This window comes from Parasteatoda tepidariorum, chromosome 6 (genome assembly GCF_982258835.1).
Source record: "Parasteatoda tepidariorum strain Cologne lab strain chromosome 6, Ptep-v5.0, whole genome shotgun sequence".
Lineage (NCBI taxonomy): Eukaryota > Metazoa > Arthropoda > Arachnida > Araneae > Theridiidae > Parasteatoda > Parasteatoda tepidariorum.
In genome coordinates this window covers 68,575,148-68,588,519 of record NC_141760.1, presented here as the reverse complement: position 1 = coordinate 68,588,519, position 13,372 = coordinate 68,575,148, and the positions used below count along the sequence as shown (strand labels likewise).

The window sequence follows — 13,372 nt, the reverse complement described above, 5'->3', positions numbered from 1 at the left end:
AAATCAATGAAAGCTAAAAGTCCAAATAGTAAATGTCTAAAAGTAAAAGTCTGACTAGAAGTCTATGAAGTCTAAAATCAAAAGTAGATAAAAATTCAAAATGTAAGGCTAAAAGTTGATTAGTAAAAATTAACGATGACATGCTCTATTGTTGATTCATGACTGGGGCCAGTTGATCTGGGGCTAGAATGTCCTCGAGGGTTTGTTTAATAATTTGAGTCACAATTTTCCTGCAGGTCAATATAGCGAAGAATTGATGTTCCTCTTCGCAATTATGCATGTGGGTTCCACGAAGTGCCCGGAATCTTGGACAGTGCTTAGGTAGATGATCAATGTCCTGTCTCACTCCACAGTAAATGCATGAAGCTGATTTTTTGAAATATTTTTGTTGATAGGTCCCGAACACTCCGTGGCCAGTAAGGAGCTGGTTTAAATAAAAATTGGCCTGCAGGCGCTTTATGCTTGGGTCTTTAAAAAATTTATAGGTTTGTCTTCCCTTGTCACTAGACCTCCAGTCATTTCTCCAGCGGTTAAAAGTAATGTTCTTAATGTAAGATTTAATTTCGCATTTTTCACCCGGGATCTCAAAATCAATCTGGCCAAGCTTAGTGGCTTCCTTAGCAACCCAGTCGGCCTCTTCATTCCCTTCAATGCCTGAGTGTGCTTTAATCCAATTTATATTATAGTTGCTACTCCACATGGCTTTGGTGTCTTCTATAAGTTTGAGGTGTTTACGTGGGTCCTCCAGGCTCATAAGTGAAGAAAGGGAATCTGTGTAAATGCTTGCCATTGGAGAACCCTGGTTTTTAAGCCATTGGAGCGCTGTCTGTATCGCAAGGAGCTCAGCCAGATAAATACTGCAGTTGTTATTTAAACGCGCCGAGATGGTACTGATGGTTTTGCCATTTATCTTCATTACAACACCATATGCAGATTTATTTATAAGTCTACCATTGTTCTCAGTTTGAATTCTCGACCCGTCTGTGAAGATTTCAATGCCATGGTTAGTTGGAAGAAATTTCCCCCAGGGCAACGCGAGAGAGTTTGAGGGATGAACCAGTTTGGGAGGTAGTAAGAGGTGATCAGGAAAGTACATATGATTTTCAAGCCAATTGATGTCTTCTATCCTCCATTTCCAGATATTTCTTTTAATGTAAATCTCGTCAATTATTTTATAGTAGATTGGTTTTACCCCGGCCAGTATCTGGAGTGCATCAGTACTGACAGTCCTATAAGATTTGGTAATGGTAATAAGCGGAATTCTTTGAATTGATTTTAGTTTTTCTCTTATTTTGACTGTGTTTCTAAACCAGACACAGGCCGCATAGATGATGATTCTCTCGGTTGCCTGGAGGTAGATCTTTTTTAGAACATGATGGTTGAGACCCCAGGTGACTCTAGCAATCCTCTTTAATTTGTGATTGAACATTTGTACATGATCCTTAACTTCGTCAAGATGGGGAATCCAGGTGTTATTCATTTCAGATAACAAAATTGTAGTTCTAATCTTATTAATAATTAATTTATTGCACTGTATAAAAATATATTTCATTTAAATATATTTGAAGTAATTAGTAATTTTTGAATTTATAGTGGTACCCCAAGAACCTGTTGATGACTGCGGACCTTATGGTTGTGGGCTCAAATCCAACCCAGGTTTTTTTTTTTTTTAAATATTTGGTTTTAAATACTCATTCATTATATTCCGTTTGTCTTATAATTTTATTTTTTTAAATGCAAAAGGGTGTTAGGATCATACAAGGTATAATAGATCCTTGTTTTGAGCTTCGAATGCAAATCATTACTTATTTTAAGGAAAGATTTTCGTAACATTAAAAAAAAAATCTCGTTTCCAGCTCCATTTTACTAGTTGACAGTAATGATACACAATTAATTTAAGATGAAATTTAATTGACGACAAAAATCTATTCATTGAATTTCCAATATGAGGGATTTAAACCCCTTCAGTTTTAAAAACCTCAGATTTTTTGTCGCTAATAACAAACACATTATAAAGGAAGTATTATAAAAAACCAAATTTGCCCGGCGACACTAGATGATTGTCTTAATGTGTACTAAAAATTTATAATCCAGCATAATTTTAATTTCCATTTTAGCAAAAAAGCATTGTATTGGTAGACCAGCTGAAAAGGGAACTCCCAGATCGAGTATTGGGAGAAATTTTGCCTTCGTGGAGGACATTTTAATGGAGCTAAACCGCATTTGCGTTACATGGAGAGAGAAAAAACGAGAACCTCCCATGGTTAGCCTGAAAGCAATGGGACTCTAACCCATGATCCATGTACTACTGAGGATATTTCATGTAATCACTGTTGTCGGTGCAAGCTCTATGCGGAATTCGTATTGACTGGGATTCAAGCCCGGTTCACCTTATTGGAAGCGAACTCTCTATCCCCTGAGCCTTCGCGACGCAATGTTTCAATTAGATCATCTCTCTAAAAAGAATCATCCAGATTAATTTTGCTTTTATTTTGAATGCATTAAATTTATGAAGTCAGATTAGGAGTCCACTCTGTTAAATAAAACATGAAATGCATTGCTTATTTTAAGTAAATAGACAAATGGTAAACTAAATCTAGTTCAAAAATTCATTATATTCTGTTTGTCTAATAATTTTATTTTTTTAAATGCAAAAGGGTGTTAGGATCATACAAGGTATTATAGATCCTTGTTTTGAGCTTCGAATGCAAAACATTACTTATTTTAAGGAAAGATTTTCATAACATTAAAAAAAAAATCTCGTTTCCAGCTCCATTTTACTATTTGACAGTAATGATACACTGAAAATTTAAGATGAAATTTAATTGACGACAAAAATCTATTCATTGAATTTCCAATGTAAGTGATTTCGACATCCTAATCGACCATATGATCCAACACGACCTGATCAGGCTTAATACACACAGTAACCTTACTACCTCTTATACCAACAATGCGCAAGGCAACCCAGACTTTACCATTGGTAACCGCGAGGGTGCAACTTTAGTCAATGACTGGTTCATAAGTGACGAACATAATGCGAGCAACCATAGATACATCATTTTCAACGTAAACCAAGACACTATTCAACCAACATCCAACAGACTCAAAAGAAACTTCGGTAATCATAAGAAATTCACACGACTAATTAAAAACAATGCACACAGTCTCAACAAAGAATGCGAAGCAACTGCAACATTATTAGATAATGCTACACCGCGGCCGCAGAGCTTCGGTCGGCGTTCTGCGCATGCGCACTGGGTACCTACATCTATTTCCCACGCACTGACGCTATTGCAGTCTGATTCTTCTTGTTTACGTTGTTTACTGAGTGTTTAAGATGCCTCCGATAATCGTGAGTCCCGCTGACTGGGAACTGCGGACTGTTATAAGATTTCTTAGTGCTAAAGGCCTAAAACCGATTGATATTCATCGTGAGATCTGTGCAGTTTATGGACAAAACATTATGAGTGATGGAATGGTAAGAAAGTGGGTGAGAGCAATTAAAGAAGGCCGCACAAATGTGCATGATGAACAACGGAGTGGGCGTCTTTCAGTAGTTAATAAAAAAGTTTGGTGCAGGAAGTGGACAATAAGGTTAGAGAAAACAGACGCTTCACGATTTCCTCCTGGTGTTTTGACTTTCCAAATGTTTCTCGTAGTGTTTGTATAGCAATGTGATCGAGCACTTGAATTACCGAAAATTGTGCTCACGTTGAGTACCAAAAATGTTGACGGATGAGTACAAAACTAACCGTTTAGGCAGTGCATTGACTTTCCTTGAACGGTACCACAAGGACGGTGATGATTTCTTAAGCCAAATTGTTACGGGCGATGAAACATGGGTGGCCTACGTCACACCAGAATCAAAGCAACAGTCCATGGAATGGCGGCATTCAGATTCACACAGAAAAGTAAGGTTTAAGCAAACAATTTCTGCTCGGAAAGTCATGTGCACAGTTTTTTAGGACAGAAAAGGAGTATTGCTTGTAGAACTTATGCCTCGTAATGAGACAATCAATGCAGCAGCTTATTGTCAGACATTGAACTATCTGCGCCGTTCTATCCAGAACAAAAGACGAGGCAAGTTGAGGAAGGGCATCGTTTTGCTGCATGACAATGTCTGTCCGCATGTGGCTAATCAGGCTAAATATCTCATCACTCTATATCATCCTCCATACAGCCCTGATCTAGCCCCCAGTGACTAAAATCTGTTCCTGCACTTGAAAAAACACCTAGGCGGTCAGCGTCTTCAAGACGATGACAAAGTCAAAACAGTTGTGATGCAGTGGTTAAGTAGTCAGGTGGCAGACTTCTATGAGGAGGGTATTCAAAAACTGGTACAACGTTATGACAAATGCCTCAATGTTGAAAGAAATTATGTAGAAAAGTAGGTTAAGGTACAGGCTTTCATGTAAAAATAAAAGTATTGAGATATCTTTGCGCGTCTTCTTTTAATTTCAAAATGGTACTTACTTAAAAAACACGCCTCGTATTATATTTAGCTATTTTATAACCAGCACTGGAAAGCCGAACCAATTTTTATTTCACTAATATTAATATTCACCTTCGTAAACTGAAAAACATAAGTCAACCTAAAGGATAAAATTTCGTCTAGGAATGCTTTTGCGAACTAATTACGCAGGTCTTACACAGAGAGCACAGGCCTGTGATATCAATGCAACAACATATGTTTAAATTTTTTATTTTATAGCCGTCGGTAAACAGCCGACACAATTTTATGGGCTTACGACTACTAATGTTCCACTCCGTTGCCTTCTAATTTTTAACCCAATCCAGAAGACAAGGGAACTCCAAGATTGACTATTGGGAGAAATTTTGCCTTCGTGGAGAACATTTTGATGGAGCTAACCCGCATTTGCGTCACATGGAGAGGAAGAACACGAGAACCTCCAACGCTTAGCCGGACTCCAAGAGGACTCTAACCCATGATCTGTCTACCACTGAGGATATATCATGTTAGAACTGTGGTCGGCGTGAGCCGGATGCGGAATTCGTATCGACTGGCATTTGAACCCGGTTCGCCTCATTGGAAGCGAAAGCTGTATCCCCTGAGACTTCGCGACTTAATGTTTCAATTACATCATCTCTCTATAAAGAATCATCCAGAATAATTTTTTTTATCTCGAATGCATTAAAATTAATGAAGTCCGAGACGGTTACATAAAACATAACGTCTGTTACATAAAACATAAAATGCATTACATGTTTTAAGTAAACAGACAAAAGGTAAACTATGAATAGTCCAAAAATAGGGGCTAATATGGAAGAATAACTGAATTATTAGTGGTTTTTAAATCCAGTCTCTTACACAGATAATAAAAATTTAAGACTTTCATTTTTAAATTGATATGTTTTACTTGCTACATTTTTGAGAGTAGCTTTTTGCATCGATTCTTGATTTATAATCACATAATTATGGCCCGACTCATGATCCTTATTTCAGGTAAGAAAATGATATTTCTAATTTTATTTATAATTAATTTATAGCTCTGTATAAAAATATATTACATTTAAATGTATTTGATGTAATTTGTAATTTTTGACTTTATAGTGGTACCCCTAGATGATGAGGACTGCAGATCCGATGGTTGCCGGTTCAAATCCCCCGCAGCGTATGGATGTTTCTCTCTCTCTGTGTGTCCTATGTCCTTTCTTCTTTGTGATTGCGTGAATGTAACCCGCCCCATAAGCGGGTATGTGGTAGTATGACGGTGGCGAGGCTGCTCCACCTCCATATCTTAGCCATAGGTGCCCAATGGGCATCGATAAGAGAGTAGCAGTTCTGGCATTTTTGAGGCCAGTGGGAAATTGACCCAAGTGTCCGCCATTAAGCAAAAAAGAATATCTCATCCTTTTTATTAGTGGCATTATTTCCCTGCATGAAAGTAAATAACTTACTTAATATGAATAGAAATAACGAGTTCTAAACAATTGTTTGAATTAATTTGTAAAAACCCTCATACAGTTTTAGTAATTCTCACCTAGCTTTTAAAACAACAAAATGTATATAGACAATAAAATCACTTATGAGTTTTATGAAGTAAATGATAAAAACAAAAAATATAAATGGTATTGTAATTTTAATATATATTTGCTATATATTTAATAAGCTACACAATTATGCAAGAAATCACATGCGAAAGACTATTACAATAAATGTTTATAGACAGTTTATTAAAATACAGTTAATTAAAAAAGTTTTAGTTGTTTTAAATTTTGACGTAATGTCAATAGTGTTATAGAAATCCTAAAGGTTATAACTTTCCTCTCGGAGAGCAATGAAGTATCACAGAATCGAATTGAATGTAGGGTTAAATAGTACAAAATCTAAAAAATGACACACTGCGCCAAAAAAAAAAGGATTTTTTTCAAATAAAGTATCGTAAATTTGAGATACATAGTTCTGTGATAACGTGTTGTAAAAAGTATCAAAAAATTGTCTGTATTTCTATGCTTACTCAAGATAAAAGAAACAAAAAACATCAAGCTTCAAACATTATAAAAACATCAGAAGTTAGCTATATAATGAACATTTTTTAATATTTCGTCTGATTTTTATTTTGTAGCTCTAAATTTATTAATTTTCAGATTTACGCAACTTCTTCTTATTTTCTCAAAACAATATTACTTTTCTTTTCAGTGACCAACAAGATATGAGTTTTCAACCACATAAAATTTTTACGAGAAGGAACAAGGTGTAATTCCTCCTGTGTTAGAATTCCAACAAATGATTATTGCAGGAACTGTTGGAAAGTTGGCTAATTCATACTAATGTATTAGTGATAATATACAACAACATATATCTAGTGTTAATGATGCTATTTATACACATTCATATTAATGAGTCTAATAAAAATTTATGTTAAATTAAATTGCGTATGTACTTTTTTTAATATTAATTAACTTTAAAAATTCTTTTACGAGTGTTTTTATTCATAATTTTGCGGTGAAACAGTGAACCCGGTACCAAGTTTCGAATTCAGAGCTCTTTAATGACTCTCTCACCTGCTTAGCATTATCTTAAATTCAATTTAAAAATATATATGTTACGGCGAATGACCAAAATTGGTGGTTGTTGACTTTCACCGGTGAATGTCGACAAACACCAAATACGTTGAAGAAAGATCGAATGTTTCATTCCATTCTAGTACATTCGGACCCTCACCGGTGTATGTCAACAATCACATAGTCGCTTTGTTGAATGTCTGAAATATTTGTTATGTCCAATTTTATATTAATTTATTCGTTTATATTATTATATTTATTTGATATATTTATATTTATTCTGTATTTTAATACTTACTGACGATAGATTAGAAGAAACATTAGTGTTTGCAGTATCGGGTAAATATATTCCGGGCAATGACACTTGACCTTAAAAAACATCAGTGTAGGGTATACCGGGCAAATGCATACCGGGCAGTGGCACTTAAACTTAAAAAAAACATCAGTGTATGGTATACCGAGCAAATGTATACCGGGCAAATGTAAATGTATGGCCCGATACTCCAAACACTGATGTTTCCTCTGATCTATCGTCAGTAAGTATTAAAATATTGGATAAATGTAATTATATCCACTTCAAATCGAATGTAATAAATATTTCGGACATTCACCAAGGCGACTATGTGATTGTTGGCATTCACCGGTGAAAGTCAGAAATAAGGGTATTTAGCAAATATTTCGGACATACACCTAGCGACTACGTGAATGTCGACATTTTCGAGACTTCGGTCATTCACCGTAACATATATATACACTGAAGAGTCATTACATTATGACCACCCCCATCTATCACAATGGGCTCGCCCAGGTTTTCATGGTTTCTCGCCCAGGAATAATGTTTTCATGGGGCACATTAGGATCCATAATCCTCACAGAGCAATCCCTGACGTCTGCAAGCTACTTGAACATAATTGCAGACCAGGTTCACAAACTCATGGTAACAGTTTTTCCAAAAGGGGATGGTGTTTACCAACAGAATAATGCACCATGTTATAAGAGTCAAATCGTCGAGGAACATTCTAGTGACTTTCAAGTCATGTCTTGGCCCCCAAATTAACCTAACCTTAATCCAATAGAGCATTTCAGGTCCTACTTGGAAAACCAAATTCTTGTTGCCACGCTACCCCCACGCAATGTGAGGGAATACAAAATAACTAAAACTCCGGTACCACAAACATGTGCCACCAAAAGGTATTTTTAAATAGCTGCGTGCTACCAAAAGACAGAACCATTCGTCATCGAAATGCAGAACCATTTGGTGAGCGCGTGGTACCACATACCTCAGACTATCTATCAGCAGCTTGTGGAATCAAATTTTTTTAAAAAGAAATAAAAGTTTGCATTATCGTTGCGATCACCTACATCCAAGAGGGAAATTTCCGAAAAAATAGAGCGAGCCCTTAAAAGCCGCTGGATTGCAAATCAGCTTCTAGGCTCTCTATTTAAACCTTATATAACACTTTTGGTTAACTGAAAAATATTTTTAAATAAATTAGCGTGACATATTAAACAATAGACAGTAATGATTTTGAATTTAGATGGTTATTTTGATGTTATATTTAAAACTGTCTTTTGGTAGCACGCAGCTATTTAAAAATACCTTTTGGTGGCACATATTTGTGGTACCGGAGTTTTAGTTATTTTGTATTGATGCCTCAGGTCTTTGAAGCCAATTTAATCAGATTTATTATGTATTTTTGTTGCCTTTGTCCCTAGAGATTTAATATGCTCTAGAAAATTAGTGTGGTGGTCAAGGGCGACACCTAAATATTTAATTGAATTTACTGATTTAATAATTCATTATTTATGCGGACTATGGGAGGGTGTTGCTTAAATGGGTTTTTAAAAGTTATAAAGCTACATTTGTTTATCGATAGATTTAAGGTGATATTTGGAGCAAAAGTCGTTAAGGAAAGTCATGGCTTCGTTAGCATTAGCTTCTAGCTCTTCACCCGCTTTATCTGTTATTATGAACCCATTGTCGTCAACGAAGGCTATTGTTGTTTCGTTGTCGTGTTTAAAATCCTGCAAGAAAATGACCGCGATAATTACCCACAGGAGTGGGCCTAAGCATGAAACCTGTGGAGAGCCCTTATACGTGTTTAATTTACTTATTACTAGATCGACGTTGAATTCTATTGATCTAGAGCCCCTGAATTAGACAGGCCGACTCATCATCTATTTTTGCTCCAAAGAGCTAACATAAGCACAATAATAACATAACATATTGCTCCAATATTGCTTCATTGGTCAGCTCTGATAGTATAGGAGCCTTATATTGATCTATTTGAGAGATAACTGTAAATTAAATTATTTAGTTGTTTAGAACAGTCTAATTCGATTAATCTATTGATAATTTGGTCCCGATGAATTGAGTCGAAGGTGCCCTTAATGTCTGACGAGATCAACATTTTGTATATTTTATTCTTACAATTTTTATTCTTTTTGGCTGTTAGCGACTTATTTATAACTGTTTTTAGTGCTGATTTTGACGATCTGCCTTCTCGGAAGCCGAATCGGTAGTTACTTAGCTTGTTATTGATTTCTAAATGATGGGTTAGTCGTTGTTGAATAATTTTTTCTAGTAATTTGCCTAGTGTTGGTAGTAGGCATATCGGTCGGTACACTTCTGATTGAGTAGGTTCTTTGAAAGGTTTGGCAAAGTACACCACAGTGGCTGATTTGAGGTTATTTGGAAGGTGATTTAAAGTTAGACATTTATTGATCCATTTGGTTAATATGAGCGGATCGTCATCGAATATGCGCCTCCAAATCACGAAATTGAGCCCGTCTGAACCTGGTGCTTTGGTTGATAGGAAAGCGAAGAGAGTATCTCTTATCTTCTGGCGTACCGACAGAGCAATAAGATGTCTTAGTAGCCGTGGAGTCACCCGGACGAAATTTTTAACTGAGGCTCTTCCTCCTAAAAGAGAAAGAAGAGCCTTATGTATCAAAAATGGAGACACTTTGCGGAATGACGTATTAGGTACAGTGAGATTTGTCAAAGCCATCAAGAAATACCGAGCGTGTTCAAATGGTGCTAAAGGTGTTCCGCTGTTTTTCCTATGGTGTGCAAAATTCAACCCCTCGCAGCATTTTCGGCCACAGAAAATTTCAAGCACTTCGACTTCCAGCGGCACCACCCTCCAACTAATTGATAATTGATTGAGTGAATGTAGAGTCTAATGACACAAGATCCAAAAGTGGATATGCTGCGCCAAACAGTACGTTAATGAAGCTTAAAATGCAATACGTAAATACAATTTTATTTTTATAAAATGCGTCAAGGTAATAAAACCGTCAATAACGAGACGAATATGTTTTAAAGTCAATGAAATCCAATAAAAGGCGTATTTATATAAGGAAAATTGGTGAATGGATAATAAGTAAGAATGAATAAAATCAGATAAAACCAGCTATATACAATATAAAATACCAATAGCTCGCAGAAAAGCGAAAATGTTATGATGATTGTTTTCACCTAACAAATCCTTTATATTCAAAGTGGCGCTATAAAAAGGTAATGCGTTGTTTGTTTAAACAGGGACACTTAGTTAAAATGTGATGAAGCGTTAGTAAAACACTAAAAGTGTCGCATTTGGGAGGAGGCTCTCCAAACAACAAATGATGATGGGTGATTTGAGTGTGGCCGATTCGGAGAGGAGTAAGCTTTACATCTGCATTACATAGACGCAATACAACAGAGCCCAACTAACGGGATGCTAGCAACAGATTGGCTCTAATACCAATCCGTTACTCTTTCTGTACTTTTGAATTTCTGTAGTGTACTTTTCAGCGAAAAAAATTATTTTTAATCTATAAAACTTTTTACCATCTCAAATTATATATCTATTTTTATCATCTAAAACTCGGAATTTTTCTTGAACTTTCTCATACATCGTAGTAGCTTTATACGACGTATGTTTAGGCGAGACTTTTGTATGCTACGTGTCATTAAATCTTTTCTAAGAGTCAATAGCAAATGGAGGAGGAAAGCGAATAACAACGTGTAATATAATAAAAATTAACGAGTGAAATAGGACCTAAATAAATATCAGTTTATTTTCTATATATTTCTTCAAATTGTAATAGAATAAACATTTATATTAAAACTTTATATTAAGATTTTTATTCACATTCAATAAAATTTTTAGTAAAATAATATTTAATTTATAAAATCATTTTTTTAAATCATATTATTTCATCATCTTTTTTATTTATAAAATCATAACGGCATCTTTTGCAAAATTCACTCTTCGGCACTCCAGTACACAATGATGTGCATCAAGAATTCCTTGAAAAAATAAGTTAAAACTAAGATTGCATACTATTGAGCAGAATAATTAAAAATAAAACATTTTTATTGTTATTTCGTAATACATTAATTTCATAAAACCAAGAAGCAGCAGCGATCTGTCTTAACAGAATGGTAAGATTTGCGTAAATGGGCAGGAATTGAATTGAATGTTGGGTTTAATGGCGCAAAGTCCACAGAAGGACATGCTGCGCCAAACAAACGGTTTTAAAATAAAATCCTAGGTAGATGTATACTACAAGTTTTTCCCATCAAAAATCACACGGAATTTATAAAACTGAATACAACGAAACCAACGCATTCAAGAGTGAGTAAAACAAGATAAAATTGAAATGTAGTTAAGTATCACAAAACAGTTGCATTCAAAGCTGAATAAAATCACATAAAATTGTAAATAGGATAAAAACAGTTTTATACAGTGTAAGAGACCAATTGCGCGTAGAAACGCAAAAATGTTAGGATAATGGCAGTCACCTCACAAATCCCGCAGTGTTAAAATGGAACAACCAAAAAAGGTTAAACGATGACGGTTAAAACATGGGCAATAAATGAAAATGTGATGGATTGTGAGTAAAACGTTGCAAGTATTTTATTTTATTTTATAACCGTCGTTGAACAGCCGTCCCAATTTCATGGGTTTACGACTACTTACGTTCAACTCCGTAGCCTTGTAATTTTGAACCAATCCAGAAGACAAAGAAACTCCCAGAGGTATTGATTTGTTGTGGGAACATGGGGGACTTTGAGACTCGACAGAATTAACGTGCACCAGTCACCATTTACTACACAGGGAGTCTTCGGTCGGCGAGGATCGAACCCACGACCTTTTGGATATGGGCCCAGCTGAAGGTGGGTCAATCGAGTGTGGCCAATTCGAAGACGAGTAAGTTTGACGTCTGCCCTACGATTACGTAGCACAGGCAATGGATTTAAATCAATTTTCATAGCGCTCAATTTATTATTAATCTGAAGCTCCCACTGCTGAAACCATAGAGACTTTGTTAGCTGTCTTAGGAGAGAGAAAGGGTTTGTAGCAGATCAACATCGGCCAAGTCATTGCCTGGAATTCCGACATGACTTGGGACCCAACAAAATAAAATATCAAACCCATTTTTCTGAAAATAATTTAACAGATGATGTATAAAATTTAAAATTGGGTGAGTCATTCTTCGAAATGTCCCAATTGGCGCAACACGCTCAAACTATCTGAATAAATGCAATATTTTCGAGTAGGCAGTAATGAGATCAATCGCAGAGCTAAAAGAATAGATACAGCTTCGGCAGTGAAAATTGAACAAATATTTTAAAATTGTACGTGGCATCAGCAGTGACAACACTTGAGCTTTATTATAAGCAACAAACTGACAATCAAACTGGTATTGTGAGATGGTCCATGGTGAAATAAGCAAATGCTCAACTGATTGTGAGGGCAAATCACAAATAGACAAATTTTCAATAAGTGATCGCATGCAAACGTTAAAAGGGCGAATATGAGAAGGACGAGCTTCATAAAACCGCAATTAACTTGATGGTGTAGAATCACGCTGTAGAGGATGTGTAGCAGATGACATGATGCGAAAGTAATACGTCAAGGACAGCTGCATGCGGCGTAGGTCTAAAGGTAGTTGATCACAGATAACATAGAGGCTTTTAACAGGGGACGTGCGGAAGGCGCCGCTACATATACGCAAGGCAGCATGATGCACTGTATCCAAGCGTCTTAAGTTAGAAGCGCATACAGCCTTATACCGCACATGCATAATCAAGACGAGATAATATTAGCGCTTGATATATTCGCAGTAAGGCGGTGCGATCTGCACCCCAAGACGTGTTTGAAAGCACTCGTAATATGTTTAAAGTCTTCTCGCATCGTTTTCTAAGTTGTTTGATATGAGGTAAAAAAGTAAGCTTCTTGTCAAATATCAGCCCAAGAAACTTTGTGTTCTCAACTATAGGTATGACAGTGTTATTGATGTGAATGGCAGGTTCATTATGAAGCCTGCGCAACCGACAGAAGTGCATGCAGGA

The 13,372-nt window shown here is 36.0% G+C and overlaps 1 protein-coding gene across 7 annotated transcripts in view; it reads left to right on the top strand.

Annotated features, from left to right (window-relative positions):
• The window catches only part of LOC107452869 (uncharacterized), a 133,777-nt gene that overhangs the window by 83,744 nt on the left and 36,661 nt on the right, over positions 1 to 13,372 (top strand). For 4 of the 7 annotated variants that reach the window (XM_087166000.1, XM_087166003.1, XM_087166001.1 and 1 more), the window contains 3 exons: positions 1,594 to 1,656; positions 5,576 to 5,636; positions 6,665 to 6,896. In XM_087166000.1, coding sequence (XP_087022126.1) covers positions 1,594 to 1,656; positions 5,576 to 5,636; positions 6,665 to 6,725 — 185 coding nt within the window. In that variant the 3' untranslated portion in view covers positions 6,726 to 6,896. Of the gene's footprint in view, positions 1 to 1,593; positions 1,657 to 5,575; positions 5,637 to 6,664; positions 6,897 to 13,372 lie in introns of those variants that run through there. The other 3 variants (XM_087166002.1, XM_087165998.1, XM_071178519.2) reach the window with 2 other exon arrangements.